The sequence below is a fragment of the Onychostruthus taczanowskii genome, unplaced genomic scaffold, assembly GCF_017590055.1.
Source record: "Onychostruthus taczanowskii isolate IOZ18803 unplaced genomic scaffold, ASM1759005v1 scaffold90, whole genome shotgun sequence".
Classification (NCBI taxonomy): Eukaryota; Metazoa; Chordata; class Aves; order Passeriformes; family Passeridae; genus Onychostruthus; species Onychostruthus taczanowskii.
In genome coordinates, this window is record NW_024506994.1 from 29,509 (window position 1) to 50,538 (window position 21,030).

At 45.9% G+C, this 21,030-nt stretch overlaps 3 protein-coding genes across 4 annotated transcripts; 1 reads left to right on the forward strand and 2 right to left on the reverse strand.

Moving 5' to 3' along the window:
• Positions 1–1,423: 1,423 nt before the first annotated feature.
• ANKRD66 (ankyrin repeat domain 66) lies at positions 1,424–4,813 on the reverse strand. The gene is made up of 3 exons (XM_041426115.1): positions 4,682–4,813; positions 3,104–3,267; positions 1,424–1,778 (listed from the first exon to the last, which is right to left on the reverse strand). Exons 1-3 carry the CDS (start codon positions 4,810–4,812, stop codon positions 1,546–1,548), a joined length of 528 nt encoding a protein of 175 aa, XP_041282049.1. The 5' UTR covers position 4,813; the 3' UTR covers positions 1,424–1,545.
• Positions 4,783–20,242, forward strand: PLA2G7 (phospholipase A2 group VII). Of its 2 annotated transcripts, none has more exons than XM_041426112.1 (11): positions 4,783–5,162; positions 11,773–11,900; positions 13,907–14,057; positions 14,627–14,720; positions 15,336–15,404; positions 15,883–16,030; positions 17,447–17,560; positions 17,832–17,923; positions 18,317–18,490; positions 19,475–19,623; positions 19,971–20,242. In XM_041426112.1, exons 1-11 carry the CDS (start codon positions 4,811–4,813, stop codon positions 20,072–20,074), a joined length of 1,575 nt encoding a protein of 524 aa, XP_041282046.1. In that variant the 5' UTR covers positions 4,783–4,810; the 3' UTR covers positions 20,075–20,242. The 2 variants fall into 2 exon arrangements, with proteins under 2 accessions (XP_041282046.1, XP_041282045.1); XM_041426111.1 differs by lacking the exon at positions 4,783–5,162 and adding an exon at positions 11,089–11,602.
• Positions 8,790–11,035, reverse strand: IMP3 (IMP U3 small nucleolar ribonucleoprotein 3). The gene has a single exon (XM_041426114.1). The coding sequence runs from the start codon at positions 10,989–10,991 to the stop codon at positions 10,434–10,436; it is 558 nt and encodes a 185-aa protein (XP_041282048.1). The 5' UTR covers positions 10,992–11,035; the 3' UTR covers positions 8,790–10,433.
• Positions 20,243–21,030: the final 788 nt, after the last annotated feature.

Sequence of the window (21,030 nt, forward strand, 5' to 3'; positions counted from 1 at the left end):
CAAAACCAAAAAGGCTTTAAGCTCTAAGATAGTCTGGATGCCCCACTCTGGGTATTCAGCTCCATCACAGCGGAAAGGGCTTTGAGCAATCTGGTCTAGTGGAAGGGGTCCCTGTCCATGGTAAGGGATTGGAATGAGATGAGCTTTAATGTCCCTTCCAACCGTTCTATTATTCTGTGTTTGGGTGGGCAGTTAAAATGCAAAGCTATCAGCAGCTTCCAACAGCCAGAGCTTGGAAACCAGAGCTTGTGCCTCCGCTACAGAGTTTTCTGAGCTCTTACAGGGGAATTCTGCAGTTTGGTTGTATTTTCTTATGGAAGGACTCTCATGTGTCAAGATAAAAGGTGGGCATGGGGCATTTCAGCAGGAACTAAGCTGTAGAAGTACAGCAGAAGGACAGCAGTACCTACAGAAAAGTTTATATGGATTAATGAAAAGTGGCATTTGTGAGGCACTGGCCTCCTCAGATATTTGCCTGTCACCATGCCTGATTTTGAACTTGGCAGCTTACGTGCTGCACTGGCAAGTTAGATACTTTGAGTTGGATAAATGTCTATTAAAAAATACAGGATATTCATGGTACCAAAGCAGTCTTGAGAATGTGGAAGTGGTAAAAGAGATGCCAGTGAAGGATGATGATGGGACTGTAAAGTTACAGAAAAACCCAGGCAGAAAACACCTTTGGGAGCTCTCAGCACTCCAGTGTCTGGCAGTATATTTTTTGTGGGCAGTGTATCAAATTAAAGCAGTGTTGGGACTGTGGCTTGCACTGAACAAGCTGTTGACCTCTGGTGATCTGTCCCACTCCTTTAGAGAGATACAGGATGGGACACAGTTCAAACTTCTGCAGTAAAGCATCCTGATCCAGGGAAACACCTTTGCAAGGATGAAAATACCTGTGAGTCAAGCCAACAGCTGAAAAACAGGAATGGTAATTGGGAATCATTAAAAAGCATATTTCTTATGGCATGTACTGCCATAGTGTTAACTGTAAGCAATTAAGACAGCACGGCTTTTCCCAAAATTTGGAAGTACTATATGATTGTGCTATTAAATGGTCTAATTTACAGTGATTATGTAAAAAATAGGGTGGCTTTTTTTCTTTACTATAAGAAAGCCAAATGATATACATATAAATATATATACACACACAGACACACACAGCTGCAGAGGGCTGTTCCTAAACAACTCAACCCGTGTATTTGCTATTCACCACTGTAAGGGGTTAACACTTGTCAGTTGTTGCTTTCATTTCTGTTGCTTAATAAGGGCTCTGCAACATCCTTACAAAAACAGTGATGTCATGAAGTGGTAACGATTTTGAAAACATACTAAGGGAAACCGCAGGAGGCAGGGGAATAAAAGAATGTCTTCTCACGGCTTCCCCGTGACAGGCCCATGTTTGCTCGTCCACTACAGCCTGTGTGTCAGAGCTTTAGCAGGCTTTGGGTGGGAAGGTAAGTAACACACTGTGTGTGTTCTGGTCCTCTGTTGGGCAGTGAGGTTAATTTTCACCGCAGCCGCAGCAAGACCTGCCACCACCACTCACTTTTCCAAGAATTTGGAGCACTCCCGGTGTCCGTAGATCTCCGCGAGCCTCCGTGGAGTGTCTCCGAAGAGGTCGGCGGCATCCATAGCAGCGTGCAGGGAGTGAAGGGCGCGGAGCACCGGCAGCTTCCCCGCCTCGGCAGCGAAGTGAGCCGCGGTCCAGCCCACATCGCTCCGCAGGCAGTGCCGGGCACCGTGATCCACCAGGAGCCTGACCAGGTCCGGCCGCCCTGGCAACGCGCAGCAAAACAGGGAGAGAAGATGCTTTAGAATTTATATCTTCAGGATGCAGAGGGTGGTCACACACAGCTGGTCATAATTCCCTCAGACAAGGATTTCACCCACCTGACTATTTGGTTTATCACATCAGTGATACTGATATGCTAACCAGCATAGAAAATGCTGGTTATTTTCTCCCAAACTAGACTGTTTCCAGAAGAAATTTACAACAAAAACAACCAAATCAAAAAGCTTTCTAATTTCTGAACAGCACATGTCAATTAGTCATTGACCAATTGGCTATTTCATTGCTTCATTTTGGTTTTTAGTTCAATTGCAAAATAAAATTTCAACATTGAGAATGGAAAAATCTGTGAACAGCTTTACTAAAACAAAGTTTTTTTGGATAGCAGGTAGAGAAACTACTGCTTTTTTCATTCACCTTCACATTTTTCTAACTAGTGAAATTCCTTAAAGAAGCAAAAAAAGTTATTTCTACACCACTTCACACTGCCTTGACTGAGCTAGACTATTCCAAATCACATCTAGACTCTGTCAGCTTCTCACTCATTTTTGTTAAGCGGCTCAGTCCCCTTTGCTGATGTTTAAATGCCTAATAATCCATCAGAACAAAACAAAAACATGATTTTAAGTGTAAAACAGGAAATCACACACTTGATTTCTGAGCAAAGACAGATATGATGACATGAGATCCCAACAAACACTGTATCACAGAGGAGTAGAGGTCTAGTTTCCCATTTTACACTGTGTACAATTATACATTATTTATTGTTGCATCATCTCTTTTTTGGGCTGTAAAGGCATATTTGAGTTTACCAGACACTTCTGAAGGTGAAGGACCAAATGGGAGCTGCAAACAGCTCTGGTCCTGCATTGTTCATTCAAGAGGTGGAATATAAAGAGCAATGTAAAAACACAGTTATTATTTTTTTCTATTTGGTTTGATAAATACACGGTGTAAATACAGTGGGTTTGACTTCCTGCTCTTTCCCACAGGTGTACATGAGAAATAAACCCATGGAGTCATCTCTTAGAAAAGTAAGGGGGGGAAAAGCAGCCATTCCCTATGTGTACATCATGTAAATTGCAAATTGGTGTGGATGGAAGAAAAAAGCTAAAAATAATTTCAACAGCAGTTCCATAAACTATTTTGTCAGCAAAGTTCCCATTTAAATGGATATTTAACCTTTTTTTGCTCATTAGGGACAAAATTACCAAATACAAGCTGAGATTTTGCCAGATAAAGTTGCAGGTGATCAGCATCACCTTTTATGATGTCCATTCACAGAGGCAGCAGAGCTGGGGGTGTCTTTACCTTTGGCAGCAGCCCAGTGCAGGGGGGTCCTGTCATGCCAGTCGACATCCTTCTGGTTTGGGTTGCAGCGCCCTGCCTTCAAAATCTTTTTCACCAGGTCATAGTCGCCCACAGCCACGGCTTCATGGAGCTCTGTCATGCTGCACTCTTCAGGAAGGCACCTGCTAACAGAGGCATGGTTGTTCAGTGGGTGTTCACCAATGGGTCAGCTCCTCTCAGCAGCTTCAATAGATCAAGCAGCACCTGGATTAAAAATGAGACAGGCACCATGAGAAACCAAGATTTGTCCAAAAATAAGGAAAAAGGAATCACAGGCAAAAAAAAAAATAAAAAAAAAATCTTCAAACCAGTGATCACAGACTGATGGTGACTTCTGGTCTGTAGACACAGAAATCTGCAGCAAAGTGCAGTTCTTTATATAAAGAACTTGTAGCTAAAGCTACATTGAACATTTGTCACAGGTTTGTTGTGCTCACTAACCATGGGAACTGGCTCCTCCCTTGCCAGTGCTGCAGGTCTCTTAGTGGTAGCATTCTGTTGCAATGACAGAAACATTTATGCAAGCATCCTCTGATGTTCTGTGGTGAAAATTATAAAAAGGGGTAATAATAATTAAGCTTATTAAAAGAGATGATAGGGCAAGGACGAATGGTCCTAAACTAAGATTCATAGCCTGTTTCACACCTGGATGGCTGGACTGTGTAGATAAGATCCAAAATCCCATATCTGTCTTCTACTGAGTTTGACTCCTGCACATCTGGGAAAATCTGAATATATTAAAAAGAAAAATAAATTTTGGAGCCCCTAGTGGGCCAAAAAAGTATCATGGGATCTCTGTTACCCTAACCATCTGTGTACTGCTTCCTCCTCCTAATTGTCTCTCACTAACCTTGAAGAACCTGTTCCTTTAGATTAAAAAGAGATATTCTGACTTGTTCTCCAACACATTTCAACTACATGAAATCTATCCTGAAAATGTCAAATGTTAATGCATCCAGCCCATCACTGAAATGAGAACTGGACAAAAGTACAAGAAAAAAAAAAATCTTGGACCTTTTCATGCAACTTTCTTATTCTTTTCCAGCTTCAGCTCATACCTACATCCAAAGGGAAGGGAAGATGCTGATCCCAAGGCAGGAGCTCAGCAGCTCTCCAAGGGAACAGCCCACAGGGGTAACTTCATAAGCAATTTAAGCCAAGCCAAATTCTACCTCCCCTCCTCCCCTGCTGCCTCCCTTTGCTAGCCTTGAAGCTCATGGGGTATTTCACAGCCATTGATCTCTCACAAAATTAATATTTTATTACTGTTTTTCAGGTGAATTCCCTGAATTCAGCATTACTGAGGGGGCAAATGCCAGGACTAAGCAAAGGGGGGGGGGGGGGGGGGGGGGGTGAGCACAGATCTGCCCCACAAGCAGGGACCTGTGCTAAATCCCCCTTCAGCCACCCCAGATGTCGTACCCAAAAGTGGGATCTGCCTCCCTAGACTGCGGTTATCCCCTTCTCATAAGGACAGAGGAAAAGATTTGTATTTTTACAGCACAACCTTGAGCCAAAGCACCGTCCCCCGCCGCTCACCCGGCCACAGGCATTGCAGCTCCTCCACGGGGTGTTGCAACCCATCCGGGGGAATTTTCTCGTGGGGTTCCTGCTGCTTGACCCAGCCCCTGCCGGGAGATCCAGAGCTCACAGACAAGGAGCCCACACATGACCGTGTCCCTGCCGTACCGGGGCACTGCCCAGCACCTCGGCGGCCGCGGGCTCCGCTGGGACGCGCAGGCTGTGTTGGGGATGGCTCCATGCCAGAAACTTGTTTTCCAGGCCCAGGGAAGATTTCTCCCAGAAAGATTGTCTCAGCTGAAAACTAAGGCAGAGTTTGGTCCCTCCCCTTCGGGGAGAGCCCGGCAGTCGCCGTGGCTGCGACAGAGGCCGCCTCCTGAGGGAGCAGCCGCTGCTCGCCGCCTCCGGGCTCCGGAGGGCCGTGGGTGGCCAGAGGGGACATCCTGCTCCTCTGGACGGCGGGACGGGAGCAGGGGGCAGCCAGGACACCGCACAACAGGTACGTGAAGCCCTGCAAAGAGCAAAAAAAAGGATTGGGGGGAGCACGGGAGGAGCAATGGTGACGTGAGGGGAATTTCTGCGCAGCACCTCAGGCAGCTTCACTGCTCACACTCCCTGTTCCCAGCCCTCGAGGGATCGCGCACCTCGGCTTCCCTCCTTCCTTCCTTCCTTCCAGCCCCAAATCCCTGTGTGTCCCTGCGGAAGGGTGAGATTCACTCCGGGTAATGGGGTGACAGGGGTAACGGGGGACATGTCCCTTCGCCTGTCCGTGTGTGGACAGCATTCAGGGAAATAAATCCCACCTCAAACACGGCTGTGTCCAGCATGGGGATTGCATGCAGCAGTCCCAGGCTGCAGCAGGGAAAACTCCGACTAGATGGAAAAGATAATTCACAGCGAGAATGATTAAACTGTGCTTCAGGTGTCCAGCATTGAGACATGCAGACCTGAGGCAGCCCCATGTGTGCCCTGCTTTGAGCGGTGTTTGGATTAGGTGACTTCCAGCGTTCCTTCCCCACCTAAATTCTTCAGGGAAGCTGAGTGGGACAAGGTGTAGGAGCTTTGAGTGCTCTTCCAGCACCAGCATTCACCTTCTCCAAACCCAGCATCCCGATATGTGCATGGGACCCTGCACCCCAGCTGCTCTTGGAGCTGGTGTGGAGAGAAGGTGGTTTTAGGACGTGGCTCCTCTGGCGTGTTTCAAGTCCAAGCTCGGGTACAAGGGACAAGTCGAGGACTGCCATGTCAGCCACACGGACCCGCCGGGACAGCCTGCCTGCACTTTACCCTGTGACACAACCATCCCAGCCTCTCCAGGAGCTGCAGGTGGTGGCTCCGCTGAATATTTGGTTTGATAAATACATGTTGTAAATAATGATCGGGATCGAGGGTGGTGGTGCTGCCTGGGCACCAACCCCACTGACGTGTTCACAGCAGCCCAGAAACTGTGATTTACTGCTGGGGACATGTGGGATCAAACTGTGGTGAAACCCTGCTGGAGACACATAGGATCCCCTAACTGCAGCCTCAGGAGGAATGGGACATGCTCAGATCTCCATCTCTCATTAATGGGTTGCCTCCTCTTTCTCTGCCTGCTGGGTGCAAAATACTTTCTGTCTTCAAAATCAGCTGATACGAGGGAGGAAGAGACTGTTGTACTTGCAGAGAAGTGAGAGGGGATGGTTCCCAGCAGGCAGGCTTCCCACTACAAAGTCCTGCTGCAGACCCAAACCAGCAAGCAGTGGGTCAGAAAAGATGCTTCACTGGCAAAAATGGTGTATTTAAAAGCAGGGACAAGAGCTGGGGCTCTCATGTAAATGCTGACATAACGCTTAAGATAATAATCCCCCAGACCCAGTGAATATTGAAGTGTTTTAGCTTCTGGGATAGGGACTAAGGTGATCCCAAGCCCTGGTGATGAGAAATGGCTCTTTGGTTCAATCTCCAGGGTCAGATCTGCCAGGGGATGTATTTAAAACGTTATTCAGAGCTCAAAAAGGGGACAGTGACACTTCCATCTGCTATGGGGTTTCTTACTGGGGAGTGCTGCAGAGATGAGCATGGGGAAGTGCTCTTCAGCAAGGTTAGAAGGCCCTGACCAGGATATAGGACCACCACCCAAAAACATGAGAATTGCCCAATTCCACTTTGTTTCTCAGTCTCCATTTCCCATCTTGAGAAGGGGGATGTACCATCCTTCCTGAGCCCCAAGGCTCATGGTGATGTGCTGTCAGTGATTAACTGAGGTCAGCACTTAAGCCACACCAAAACGTCGGATGGAAGCAGCCTTTAAAACATGCAGCATTCTTGTTTACTGGGAAAAAAATGGAGCTTAGATCAGTGAAAAGCCACATTTGCATTTCAGTGACAGCCTCAGCCTTTTACACATTGCAGCACAAAAGGCGTCAGTGTGAAGGACTCCTTCCTTCAGCTCCCCCACATTCCTCAGCCTCAGCTGCTCTGCTTCGGCAGCCTTCAAATAAAGGGAAAGCCAAGGTCAGGAGAAAAAAAAAAGTAAAGAAAAAAAGAAAAGGGAAAAAAAAGAGAAAAAAATAACCCCATCAAACCTAAAACCAAAGGCCCTGGTAAAACCTCCTTTCCTGCTGCCCACTATCCATGTGAGAGCTCCTGCCTGGAAACTGCTCGTTGTTTGCCAATGGCTTTTGCACTTCCCAGACCCCTCTGCAGCCCTGTTCTCCCTTTCTGGAGAAGCTGGTGCCCCTGCACCCCCCAGCTCCTGGGACAGGCACATATGGAGGTGGCAGTGACCAAGTTTTGTCAGGGATGGAGTGAGTTTGCCCCATCACCAGCACCACCCTCCTCTGTCCTGCAGCAGCAACTTCCCACAAGACCCATGGAGATGTTGGGGCGCCTGAGGAACATCAAGCCCACTTCAGAAGGTACAGGGAAGAAGCACAGTGACACCCAGGACCCCATCCTGTTACTCTCACATGCATAAGTTCTGCTGCAAGTCCCCAGAGCACTGGAGGGGAAGAGTTTGAAGGACCTGGCCCAAAAAAGGGCAATGTTGGATCATAACCTCATGCCAGTTCACACAGGCCCATGGCAGCTGTGCCAATTTTACTGACATTGGATCAGCCTTGGAATTTAACAAAAGCCTCTATGTTTATCCAAGTGTTGGGAAAGGCTGTCGGAGCTACTTCCTGTGCCCTTTCAATCCCCAGATCCAGAACTGCTGAAGGAATGACCCAGCAGTGGCCACAGCATGTCAGCTCTGGAAAACAAATGCAAACCCAGGAACTAAAGGCAAAAGCACAATGGAACATGAGGAAGCCATCATTTCCCTGGTTGTAATCACCAGCAGGAATGTGGCTGTGCTGCTGGAACCTCCATTTTGTCTGTTTATTGTACTTAAAGTGTACCCAACTCTGGTCAGGGATGTGTGAGGACAGCAGCTGCTAAAAACTGAGGAGCAGGACACTCATCTCAGGTCTCAGCTACTGTACAACCAGCACAGTTAAGAAATTCCAGACTTAAAACACACAGCCTGATTTCTCAGAGAACTAAGAATTTGATTTCCAGTACCACAGGAGGAGAGCAGGGGTCATGGATGCTGTTATCCCACATATTTCTAGGGAAATCAATTCCCCTGCTTAATTTAAGAGTCTACAGGATTATTTCTCTTCTACTACAGATGCTGAAGGTGCACAGATGAACAATAAAATGCAGGTTTCATACAAAAGGAATGGTCTGATGATGTGAACTCAGAGGCTGACAGGCTGGAGGTTTGATATTTCCTTTTCTGCAGTTCCTCCAAGGACTGGACACACTGGGCAGAGCAGGAGTTTAGCATCTCAGTAGTAAAATGCCCTGCAGAGTCACTGTGCTGTTACTTAAATTCCCCCAAAAGAGTAAAGCACAGCAGAACTGTTTTAACCTGCACCTGTTCTAGAGGAAAGGGAAGCTGGGAAGGTGTTTAAAAGTCATGTTTCAGGTGTGAAACTTTTTTTCAGTCTGCATTTCTTACCATAAGCAAGATGCACACTCTTAAGAAAGCGGTTAAGATGTTGTTGAGGTTATGGTTACTGAAATAAATTCAAGTACAAACAGCAGTAGTAGGCAAATGGTTTATCCAGCCATTTAGTGTCCTTTTCTTAATATCTATTACTGCTTTAATATTTGTTCTGCTTAATACAGCTGGCTTATGAGATTGGGAAGAAATGTAAACATTGTTTGTCTTACAAAAACTTGACATAATATTTGGTGACAGATTGTGGTCATGCAATGCCTCCAAAACATACCTCACCTGAACACTTCTTCTGTTTCGAAAAAGCCACACGAAGGCATCCACATCCAGAGCTTTGACAGTAGCTGCACTCCAGCTCTTTGGATTTGGGATGGACAGTCACAGCTCTGCTCCTAAACCTACTGCCAAATCCTTTTATAGGTAAGGGAAAGAAAGCATTCCTAGGATAAACACATTACAACTCAGTAATAGCCTCCTAGCTATTAAAATAAAACCAGACTCACATAAGTTACATAAAAACTTAAATTTAAAAAAAGTTCTGAAAGGTGGCAACCAGGGCTTACTGGACCATCTAAAAATCAGAATAAACTGAGAGAAACTATATCATAAAGCAGTCCACACATTTCTTCACCAACTAAAAAAAACCCCAACAGTTTTATTTTTGGGTTTTTTTTGCTTTTTTTTTATCAAAAGGGAACAAAGTTCCTAACAGCCCCTAGCTAATGTGCTTAATGCAAAAGTTCCCCCAAATCTGCAGTTATGGTAAGATCAGCTTTTGCTCCAACACCTCCCCAGTTCGATCAATTTATGATGGATCATAAATGATGCATAATGGTCATCTAGAACCCCACACATCAAAGACACAACTCAAAGCATCAAACTACCCTTCACAACTTCACATGACAAAGTTTTTTGGTTTTTGTTTTGTTTTTAATTCCATTTTTGGCTAAAACTTTTAACAGTTCCAGAAACATGGTATTTGGCCTTCTTGTTTAATGCTTATCCCCAGAAATCCCCTCCTTGTTCCTTGATATCACGGGAAACCCTTCCAGAAGTAATTCTGATTGCTGTGCATTCAGCAGATGAAGGAGGAACCAGGACAACCTCTTGCACAAAGAGCAGTGAAGCAGCTAAACTCAGTCTTAAAACAACCACTTGGCTTGGCTTAAAACCCCTTCCAGCAGCTACTATTGAGCTGCCAAGCACTTGAGGCTGACCTAAATCCTCTCCTGTGACTGGGCAAAGACTTTTCCAAGCACTTTTCTTTTATGGGATGTAAGGATGATGGAGATGCACATTTAAGGATGAGGGAGCTGGGCATGATGATGGAGCTGAGATGTGTCCTGGGGTGATGCTGGTATCCCCGTCTGTCTCTTTAGCCCAGAAATAAGTTCTGCACCTTTAAAACTAGATCTGAGAGCGAAGAGTGGGGGAGAAGGAAAATTTGCCCTGAACCAGGACATCATGCCAGGGATGATGATGGAGTTGGAAACATTGGGGATGATGATGGAGCTGAGCTGCTGGGCTGACAGTGAAGCTGGGAATGCCTGGAGACAGCGATGAAGCTGGGCCACTGGCTGTATTCTCAAAGCAATGTATGTGTAAAGGTTGTTCCTCTGCATGGATGAATGGAAACATTAGCTGTGAAAGGGAGCCAGGAGCAGGTCAATGCGACACTGGAAGCACACAGCTTCCTTCTGGCTCCCTTTGCAGGTGTGTGACTATCCCGTGGTGGCATCGCCGTGGTCTTATCGGTGTGCGTGTCCTGTGAGCAGGGCAGCCCTAGGCGGCCAGGTCGAAGTCGTCACGCTCCTGGTTGTAGTCGAGCACCTTCTGCCGCAGGCGCGACGCGTCCACCCAGGTGATGAAGTCCTCGACGGCGCGGGGCACGAGGAGCGCGGGGTCTGTCACCACCTCGGGCCCCACGCGGACGTGCCCCTGCTCCACGAAGGTGACGGCGTGGCGCAGGTTCTGCGCCATGCGCAGCTTCACCAGCAGGCAGGGCAGGCGCCGGCGGCAGAAGGCGGCGGCCGAGAGGCTCTCGCAGACGGCCAGCGACTGCCGGCTGTTCACCAGCCCCAGCCCGTGCAGCTTCTCCAGCAGCGCGGCGGCGCAGCGGGCGCGGAAGGCGGCGCTGGCCGGGCCCAGGTCGCGGAGCCGCCGGGCCAGGGCGCGCACGGCGCGGGCCAGCGCCTTGTACTGCACGTAGTCCTCCCGCCGGCCCACCCGGTACCGCCGCAGCGCCCGCACCTCCGCCAAATTCCCGCTCGACGCCTCCCAGTTCACCAGGTCCAGCCGCCGCAGCAGCTTCTGCTCGTGGTACTTGAGTTTCCGCACCATCTTCGCGGGACCGGGATCCGCCGCGCCGCCGCCTGAGAGGGACTTTTCCGGGGCGGAGCGGCCGCCGGCCCCGCGGCTTTTCCGGGGAGGAGCAGCCGTGACATCGCACCGGGAGCCCCGCCCCGGGGCGGCACGGCCGGGCGGCGAGGTATCGGGAGAAGGATGGCGTCGTGTCTCCTTCCCCAAGGAGACGGCGGCAGATAGAGCCGAGCCCGGGATGCGGCTGCTTTCCCCCGCGCTCTGCGCATCGCCGGGACCAGCCCGGCGCGGAGGGGTGACCCCAGGTTCGGCCACACCGCCCCGACACCTGCTCCGGCACGGGCAGCCCGACCTTGTCTCGCCGGGGGCCGAGCCTGGGATTCGTCATTCCTGCTGGAAAAATGGCAGCGGCGTTGTGTTTCTCCGTGACATCCCGCTCCCCCTGATGCACAGGCCGGTTTTACTTGAGGAGCAGCAGAATCCTCCCTTTGTGCGGTCCGTAGCACCGCAGAGCTCCCGAGTGCTGCCGCGGCCTCGCCAGCCAAAGGTTTCATCCCACTGTTCTGTAAGTGCACGGCGCTGTCTGCTCCTTGGGATTCAGGATACAACAAGGAAAATCCCGAGTAGAACAGGTCAGGTTGGCAATTCGGGATTTCTTTGTTTCTCACGAGCAGATTTCTGTATTGGCTCAATCTTGATTTTTCTAATTCTGGATTTTCAGCGTGCTGGATTTGTCTCAGTGTGGGTGGTCTGGTCACAGAGGCCATGGTGGTCTCTTGATTTGCTTTGTGTTTTCCCCCAGGTTTGTCGGTGAATGCACCAATGGAAATGTGGGGCACCAGCAGCACTGAGAAGTTTTACAGGATCCCTGAAGGAAAGGGACCACACTCGGTTGGATGTACAGACCTGATGACAGAAAATGCAGTTGAGGTAAAGTTCTTGACTCTTTGAATTTAAGCCACAATGTTAGTGAAACAACAGGCTGCAGTTTTAAAGCAGGTGATCTTGCCTGTGTGCTCCATGCTGACATTCACAGCTGAGCTTTCTATCCTCTCCATCCTGGTGTAGGATGTGTACTGGGCATTTACCAGATGGACGTAACCTGCAAGCGTTTCCCATGGCTAACTCCTCTCTATTCTAATGTCCTTGCCTTTCTGACTTTCCTACACAAGATACTGTAGAGAAACTGTGTCCTCCTGGAACCCAGGGGGTTCTTCCCACCCACCCCACTGCTCCCTCTTGCGCTGGGCTCCTGAGGAGACTCCACATGCAGTCTGTGACTCTGGCTGTTCTCATCACAAAGATCCCAACAGGATTGTTGGGAGATGAGCCTATGTAGTGTTTCAGCTGCAGGGTAAAAGACAAGATGTCTTCTTGAGATGTTATCTCACTGAAGATGAACAGGATGTCAATTTTGCAAGAGGTTAGTGCATTGAGAAGTCACAATAATAAGACAGGGACATTAACAATACAAGTAATGAGCTTGCTTGTGAGTTTCCATTTCAAATCCTCTTGCCTTTGTGAGAATACACCTGCATTTACACTGTGGTTTTACTCCACAAAGTAGCCACAGGGAGTGGACCTTGGGATCAGTTTGCAATGGTTCATATGTTTTCCTTTACTGAGCTTACTCTATATCAGCACAGAGAAATTATGAGTTTCTCTTTGCAGTCAGCCCACGTGGGTTTTTTTACATAAGCATTATGAACAATTGCAGTTCTCTCAGGCATAAATAATGAACCTCTTCCCCTTTCTGGTAATCAGTTAGTCATTGGGGAGGCTCACTGGGGCTGTTCTGAGATCAAGTTAATATCACTACCAATGTGGAGGAAAGTTCTTCCCTAATGGTCTCTGTGTCAAAGGTTGATTTAAGTTTGATAAGTGAATAGAAACAAGCTTCATTAAACAAACTTTTGGTAAACTGATATGTTACTGTTCAAGAAATCAGGCTTTATTTCAAAGCTCATGTTTATTTTGGCCCTGATTGTAACTTGCTAAAATCAAAATACAGCTGGAGCAAGACAGTGAATTTGAATGGGGTGTTGCAAATTACACTTGCAAATCAGGAAATAAGAATGCAAATCGCACACAGTTCATCTGCTGGGAAGTCTGCTTTGTGGTGTGCATTGGTACATTGCTGCTGTCTGTAAAGGAAAAAGACTGACAAGGGGGTATGGAAGGTCCCTGTGAGTGTGGAAAGCTTGGGTGCTTTCCTGGGATACCTGGAGTACAGACAGTAAGAGTTTTTAACTGAGGCAGATGAAACACAGGATAACAAAGTTGTGTTTAGAAAGATGGACCACAAGAGACTTGTGAACTTCCTGATGAGGAGGAAGAGCGATGTATTGTTCTCCCTTGCTGTGCAGCTGCCCAAGAGCTTTGCTGACAGCCTCTGCTCAGTTTAGGCAGGAACACTACAGCCACGTTAGACAGTCTTATTTTCTCCAGGCTGAACAGTCCCAGCTCTCTCAGCCTGTCATGCTCGGAGTGGTGCTCCAGCTCTCAGGTCATCTTCAGTCACCCCTTCAACAGTCAGCCCTAGAAAACTTAGCAAAACACATCAACAAACCATTCCCAGCAAAGAAGACAGAAGAAAAGATCCAGTAAGATGCTGGATTGAGCAAATAGGTAGTGAGTGTTTGTAATAATTAACTTAATTAAATGAAGCATTTCTAATAAGCCCTAAGCTAACTATGCTGTGATGATGTGTATCTCATGTTACTTTAAATTCATTGCAGGCACAGGAAGATTGTGATATAGGATTGGCATCAAAGCCTGTATATGATAATAACTTTCTCATGAGATCCTCATAATTCTCTTGAACTGCATTCTTGCAACCAAAACCTTTTCTAGAAATGTTTTAATCTTCCATTTTCTCTTCCATATATAAATAAATACCATTATTAATTTTTTTCCCTAATTTTTCCTAATCCCAGGGAAGCTTTTTGCGCCTGTATTATCCAGCATATGATGCCACAGATATTGAGGAGGCACGATGGATTCCAGACAAAGAATACTATCAGGGACTCTCTGACTTCCTTAATCTGTACCGAGTTGTAGGAGAAAGGCTTTTCCATTACTATGTTGGTAAGACTTGTTCTTGTTTTATTCCTTTATTCCTGTCACTGCCGCCATGCTCCATGAGTGTTACTGCTGCAGGGCTGAAAAAGAGTTTTTAGTAAACAAGTGTGGTTTTGTGGGATTGGTTTGTGTAGTGAGAGTGCTAAATGTGACCCCAGCTCTCAGGCAGTCTCTGACTGCTGTGCATAGAAGTGTCTGGGCAGTTTGCTCTACGTCAGCTGCACCTGTGTGTTGTGATTTAAATCCCACAAGGAAATGTGCAAAGATACAAAAGTCAGAGAGATCCTAAGGTCTGAATATCAGCAAGACCTGGATGCCTGACTGAAGATTTAAGAGATATGTAGACTTGTGCCAGGCTGTGGATGGGAGGAGGAGAAGACAACTATCTTCTGCCAAGTAGAACGTATTTTCAGAATCAGATCCATATTTGCTTTCTATTTTAAAGATGAGTCGTAGCACCTTATCTTTAGGTGATTGCTCTAATATTAGTGATCACTACATTCTTGGGATCTCTCCCACAGGAACAAACACTTTCTCTCATTCCAGTAATAATGATGTATTCCATTTTTATTTAGGTTCAGTGACCTGTCCTGCAAAGTCAAATGCTGCTTTTAAACCAGGAGAAAAATACCCACTTATTGTTTTTTCCCATGGACTTGGAGCTTTTCGGTAATTTTGCAGTTTGTTGTCTATGGAGACAGCAGTCTCCAAGAGTGGTTCTGAACAGATTTTCAGTAGGGGGGTGAGATCCTTGTGGAGCTGAAACAGATTTGAAGAACAGGCTGCCATGTGTCATTATGCCCCCACTGAAACAACAGCAGGGTTGGTGTATGGCTGGTCACAGAGTAATAGAACAGAGTGGGTTGGAAGGGTCTTTAAAGATCATCTCTGCTGTGGGCAGGGACAGCTTCCCCTAGACCAGGTTGTTCAGATCTCCATTTGTGTTTTCCCTTTGTATGATGGAGGTGAAGATATTTACCAGCCCATGAGGATGTTGTGAAGATTAGCTGGTTGATTTTTGGACAGCTCTTTGAAGATGCAAAGTGCTGTGTGTGCTACTTATTAAAAATCAGTGGCATTTTCCTTTCTGAATAGACAGTAAAACAGTACCAAGGTTTTGTGAACAGCCTTTGGTACCTGGCATACGAAATCTTGCTCTGCTGGGTAGCAAATTCAAAGAGAAGAAATATTGAGTGGAGACTAGTGCATACCAGTGTGGTCAGCATTTAAAGAGCAATGGAATTGAAAGAATGACATCTCACCAGAGTGTGGTTTTTATTGCAGGACAATCTATTCTGCTATTTGCATAGAGATGGCTTCTCAGGGCTTTATAGTGGCTGCTGTGGAGCACAGGTGAGTGTGCTGCACATTTTGGATTTCTGGTGGAAAGTAACTTTCTCACATTGAACAAAATTGTTATTTATTCTAAAAAAGAACTTCTGTATTTTCTGAAAAAAGAAAAACTAACATCTCTTTTTCAGCCCTGCCCACACTGCCCATAGCTCATCCCTTCTCCAAACAAAGGGAATTTTGTTTAGATAAGCCCTAGAATGAAAAGTCTTGGGGTAGATATAATTTGTCATTCTTCAGATGTGCTATTTTTCTCACTCTTATTGTTAGAATATAAAGTAGGGGAAGAATATAGAGGAGGTGGGAGTTTTGGTGGGGTTATTGTATTATTTAGAAAGTCTGTGTACACTTGGGTTGCAATTGCAGCAGCACTGGCTGATAGCTGGATCTCTTCAGATGAGTGAAATTGGAAACTTTTGCTGACTTCATCTCAAACCAAATGGAATGCACACCCAGAAATAACCTCCTCTTGGCATTACAGAGATGAATCTGCTTCAGCCACGTATTATTGTAAAAGAAGGTCTGTTTCTGAGTCACAGGAAGAGCCTGTGCCTAACATGGAGAAGGAGTGGATCTACTACAGGAAACTGAAAACTGGAGAGGAGGAGCGTTGCTTGCGCCATAAGCAGGTGCCTGGGCTGGCTCTGTGCTCTGGGAAGTGTGGCAGGAGGGCTGTGCTTAGGGCTAGCAGAGTCTCCCTTTGGCCAGGGGAGCAGTCTTCTGCCATGGCTTGGGGAGATATAAAAATGGATCGAGTCCTGTGCCCCTGAAGGTGGAACAGCTAACTAGCTTTCTTCAGAGCACAAGCTGCTCCCTCAACAAAGCTTTTTCTCGAAGTTGCACTCTTGAGCTGAGTCATCTGTTTCTCTTCTGGTTCCACTCAACTTTTTGTTTCTTCTCTGTCTCCTACACTTTTACTGCCCAGCCCAGCCTAAAAGTGACACAGAGTTGAGTTCAAGTGTTTCTGTGGCCTTAGGCCTGCATTAGCTTTCATTTACTGTTCATGGAAGGATGAATCATGGCTGCTCTGAGTGGGATGTTTGCTTTATAGTCCTTACCACACTTGAAGGTGTTTTTTAGCAATGTAAACAGTGCAGACTTCCAATTTATTATAAGCAGTATCCAAGCTGGATGTAATGTGGCTATACTGACAAGCTCTTCCAAGCATACACTTGACCTTTAAAATATGGGAGTGGTTTTTCCAGTTAATGAAAACTCAGCCAGGGAGGTGCTTCTCTTTATCTCCCTGGGCCATACAGACAATACTACAAGAGTCACTTCCTGGATGAATACAGTGTCCTACCCGTGAGTGTCAATGTGTTATGTCTGAGCTTGGAAATAACCTTCAGAAGCTGTTGTCTGCAAATTTCACAAGTAAAGTCAGAAGATTGGGATTTATTTGAAATTCAGTGATGCACAGACATCTTGTTGCCTGCCTACACACTGTGGTTCCCAAGATCGCTACTATTCCTTGGTTCTTCTTGAACCTTTTATTTTACTGACATACCAGTTAAAAACTGTTCTTATGGAACAAGGAAAACCTTTTTTTTCAACAGCTTCACTACAGTTTTCAGGGTTGAGTATATATAAAAAATGGGATGGGCTTCACTTTTTCTTAGTTTGGTTTATCCAGTGTAAAGACAGTTTCAAGGCTATTGTGTGATGGGGCAAGTGATAGAATGACATTTGCTCATCCAGGTGAGCCTGAAAAGCATCAGTGAGTCAGCCTTCCTTGGAATTTTGCAACTTAAGCCTTTCACATCCCAACAACCCCTTATCTTAAGCAGTGATAGGACAAAGGAGTTGAAGGCCTTTGGTGCATGTTACAGGGATAAATGCTTCTGTGTGCAGAGGTTCTACACAAGAGCTTCATCTCTTTACACCGCCAGAAACCAATTTTGTTGTTTGTCAGATGGCTCCATTCTGCAGTTCAGAATAGTGGGGGAAAATTATCAGAGTAAGTCGTGTGTCCTAGGGCGTCTTAAGCCTGGCAGTTGTCTGATGATTCCTTCCACTGCTCTGCCCCAACCTCACTTTCTCCCCAGGTGCAGCAAAGAGCACAGGAGTGTATCAAAGCTCTCAATCTCATTCTTAAAATCAATTCCGGAGAGGAAGTAACTAATGTATTACATTCAGACTTTGACTGGAACAGCCTAAAGGTGAGTGGAAGATGCCACCTGCATTTTGTTAAACACCTAATAATGCTTCTCATTTCCCCCTTCCATTTCTAAACTGGTTCATGTAAAGTATTCTGCAGATCACTGTGTAGATCTCTGAAAATATTCTCAGGTCATCCAAAGCTAGAGAATAACGGAGCTGAAATGATGCTCTTCCTACTTCAGTAGGATCTAATGCCTGAAAAAATTATTCCCTTTAAAAACATAAGTTTGGGAAAGAAAGTCTCTTACAGCACCTGGATTTTTTTGACAGGATTCTGTTGATACTAGCAGAATAGCTGTGATGGGACACTCTTTTGGTGGTGCTACAGTTATTGAAAGTCTCAGCAAAGAAATGAGATTTAGGTAAGTATGCAAAACAAGGCCAGAGACATTTGGCACTTGAGAGGTCTGGAGCAGGGCACTTTACCTAGGATCCCCCAACTGCTAATCGGCTCTTCAAGAAGAGTGTTGTTTGGCATGTCTTGCTTTCTCCAACCATGCTTTTTCCAAGTGTGGGGATGTGGTGGAACATAACAGCTGCATCTTATGATATCATGATACTGTGGGACCCTGCAGTCCAGCTGCACCTGGCAGTGGAGACCAACATATGGAAAGAATGGACTAATTCTCTTCCCCCAGAGTAGAGATAATTATGAAACAAAGTGATTAATTTACCTGTTCGATATCAGAGAGACTTTGTCTTTCCCGTGTCCCAAGCTTTCTGCTTCTGTGCCAATATCCAGATGTTCTTGGCAGGTGTGGCATTGCCCTCGATGTGTGGATGCTTCCTGTAGGTGATGACGTTTACCAAAACAGCGTCCAGCAACCGCTGCTTTTTATCAACTCTGAAAAATTCCAGTGGGCTGAGAACATCCTAAAGATTAAGAAGCTCATCTCCAATGACACAAACAAGAAGATGATCACTATCAAGTAAGTGCCTAGGAGCCATCATTTCTGTCTGTGGTTGAACCTCTTGTTGGAGCTGTGCAGTCACAGGTAACTGCAGACAGACAGTCCCTAGAGCACAAGTTTGAGGAGAAAGAGGAGCTGAGGATGTTTAGCCTGGAGAAAAGGAGGCTCAGGGGGACCTCCTCACTCTACAACTCCCAGAGAGGAAGGTGGAACCAGGCGGGGGGGTCAGGCTCTTCTCCCAGGCAACAAGAAGAAATGGCCTCAAGTCATACCAGGGGCAGTTCCGATTGGATATTAGGAAATATTGCTTCATTTAAACTGTTGTTAGGCATTGGACCAGGCTGTTTAGGGAAGCTGGGGAGTCACCATCCCTGAAGATGTTTAAAAGGTGTGTAGATGTGGCACTGAGGAATATGGTTTAGAGATGGAATGGCAGTGCTGGGTAAATGGTTTGATTTAATAATCTTAAGGGTCTTTTCCAGCCTAAATGATACTGACTATACTATGACTGTGTGTCCTCGGCCCAGGTTTTCACTGTATGTTTAAATCAGCCATACATCCCCTATACAGGGACATAGACCTCTCAAAGCAGCCAGGAACCCCAAGTTTAAGACACTCCAAGGTGTGCATTCCTGCCCTGGGACACAAACTTTGTGCTGAGTGTTGTGCATGAACACTTGAAACAGCTTTCTGGGGGCAGTTCTGCAGCCAGGGAGGGATGGCTCTATCCTGCACTACTGAGCAGGGAGACAACTTGATTTTGATGCTTTGCCAAGCCAGCTCTTTATTGCTGTTGCATTTACAGTGACTTACAGCAAGCATGTACAAACCTTCCTCCCTTGTGTGGTTAGGGCAGAATTTCCTGCTAATCTTGTTTATGAGATTAAGCTCTTCTATCTTCTCTTAAAGACAGCCCAAGACATTTGACTGAAGTCTGTGCATCTTTTAATCAGGCAATTTAATGTAGTCTTACAAGCCTGTTGATAATTTTTGTTTTTGCAGGGGGTCAGTACATCAGAGCTTTCCTGATTTCACATTTGTGAGTGGAGGAATCATTGCAAGATTTTTCAAATTAAAAGGAGAAATAGATCCAAATGAAGCTATTGATATCAGCAATCATGCTTCATTAGCCTTCCTACAGAAACATCTGAGTAAGTATCTGTTTACAGCAAAGTATGAAGCTGACTAATATTTCATTCCTGTGAAGCTTTTTATATAACCATTCAGTTTAAAACAAGACGAAAATAAGTGTGTCAGTGGAAAAAATAAGTCAGACTTCTTCTAGAGGTTTGTCAGTTACTTTTGTAATCTTGGCAACTCAGAGGAAAATCACTAACATTTGTCCTGGTACAAAAAAAAACCTGGAGTATAATTTTTTCCTCCTTAAAACATTTTTCCTTCCCTACTTTGCCAAATTGATTTCATTATTCAGTGCAGTTTTACAAAAAGCTGGTTACTTAACTCATGGCTACTTGGTTTTCTTTCCCCCATCCTATAGGTCTTAAGAAGGATTTTGATCGGTGGGATTCTCTTGTGGATGGCATAGGACCCAATGTTATTCCTGGAACCAATATTGACACATCTCCAGCTGAACCTGAGTAAGGAACACAAGTACTGAAAATGCCATGGACATCAGGACACTAATATTGGTCAGACATTGCTCAGATATGTGGTGGCATTAAACACCTAGAAAGCTTTTGGGGTGTGGAGCAAAAAAAAAAAAAAAAAAAAAAAAAAAAAAAAAAAAAAAAAAAAGGAGAAGGTAAAATATAAAAACAGAGGTTTCTGTTCAAATGAGTTAGTGGGATGCTCTGAAATACTGTAATAGGGTAACTTCTGCTTTGTAAGCAGCTTGGGGAAATCACTTGGTAATAATTTAAACGCTCTTTCTGGTTTTGACTGGAGTCAAGTTTGCAGAAAGACAGAGCTCCTAGGAATTCAGCTACAGGTTTGTTTACCAAGTTTTATGTCAGTTTGCAGCCAGGAAGCCTTTCCTGCAGCGTAGGGGAAAAGAAACAAAACAAAAAAAACCCCAAACCACCACTTGTCTGTTTAGATTCTAAGTATTTCAGCTGTGCTCTGACAACAGCTGGGAGTTAGGGATGCCTGTGGAGGGTGGTCTTCAAAACTGTGTCTTAGTAAAATAAGTCACAGTAAAAGCTACAGGAAGCAGTTCAGCTGACAGCAGAGAAAGTCCAGACACAGGACTCCTCACAGGAGCTTAACCCACTTAAATGTAAGATGTGTTTAGTGCCATACAGAGAGGATGATATTTATATCTCAGAGGCTCTTCCATGGGTCACTCTAGTAGCAACTGTAATTGCCCTTGGGCAAAGCTCCAGCAGCTCCTCCCCTGTCTGAGTTTCTGCTACCACACAGTCAGACTGCAGGGGAAATACAGATGTGGCACCTCTACAGCTCCTTTTACATGGTCCTTGTTAGCACTGCTTCAGCTCCAGGTAGTAAACACTCCCCAGACACTCAGCTTTCTCCAGGTACTCACAATGGTCTCTAGGTGACTCAGCTGGCTCCCACTGACAGATACAGACAGCAGTGGT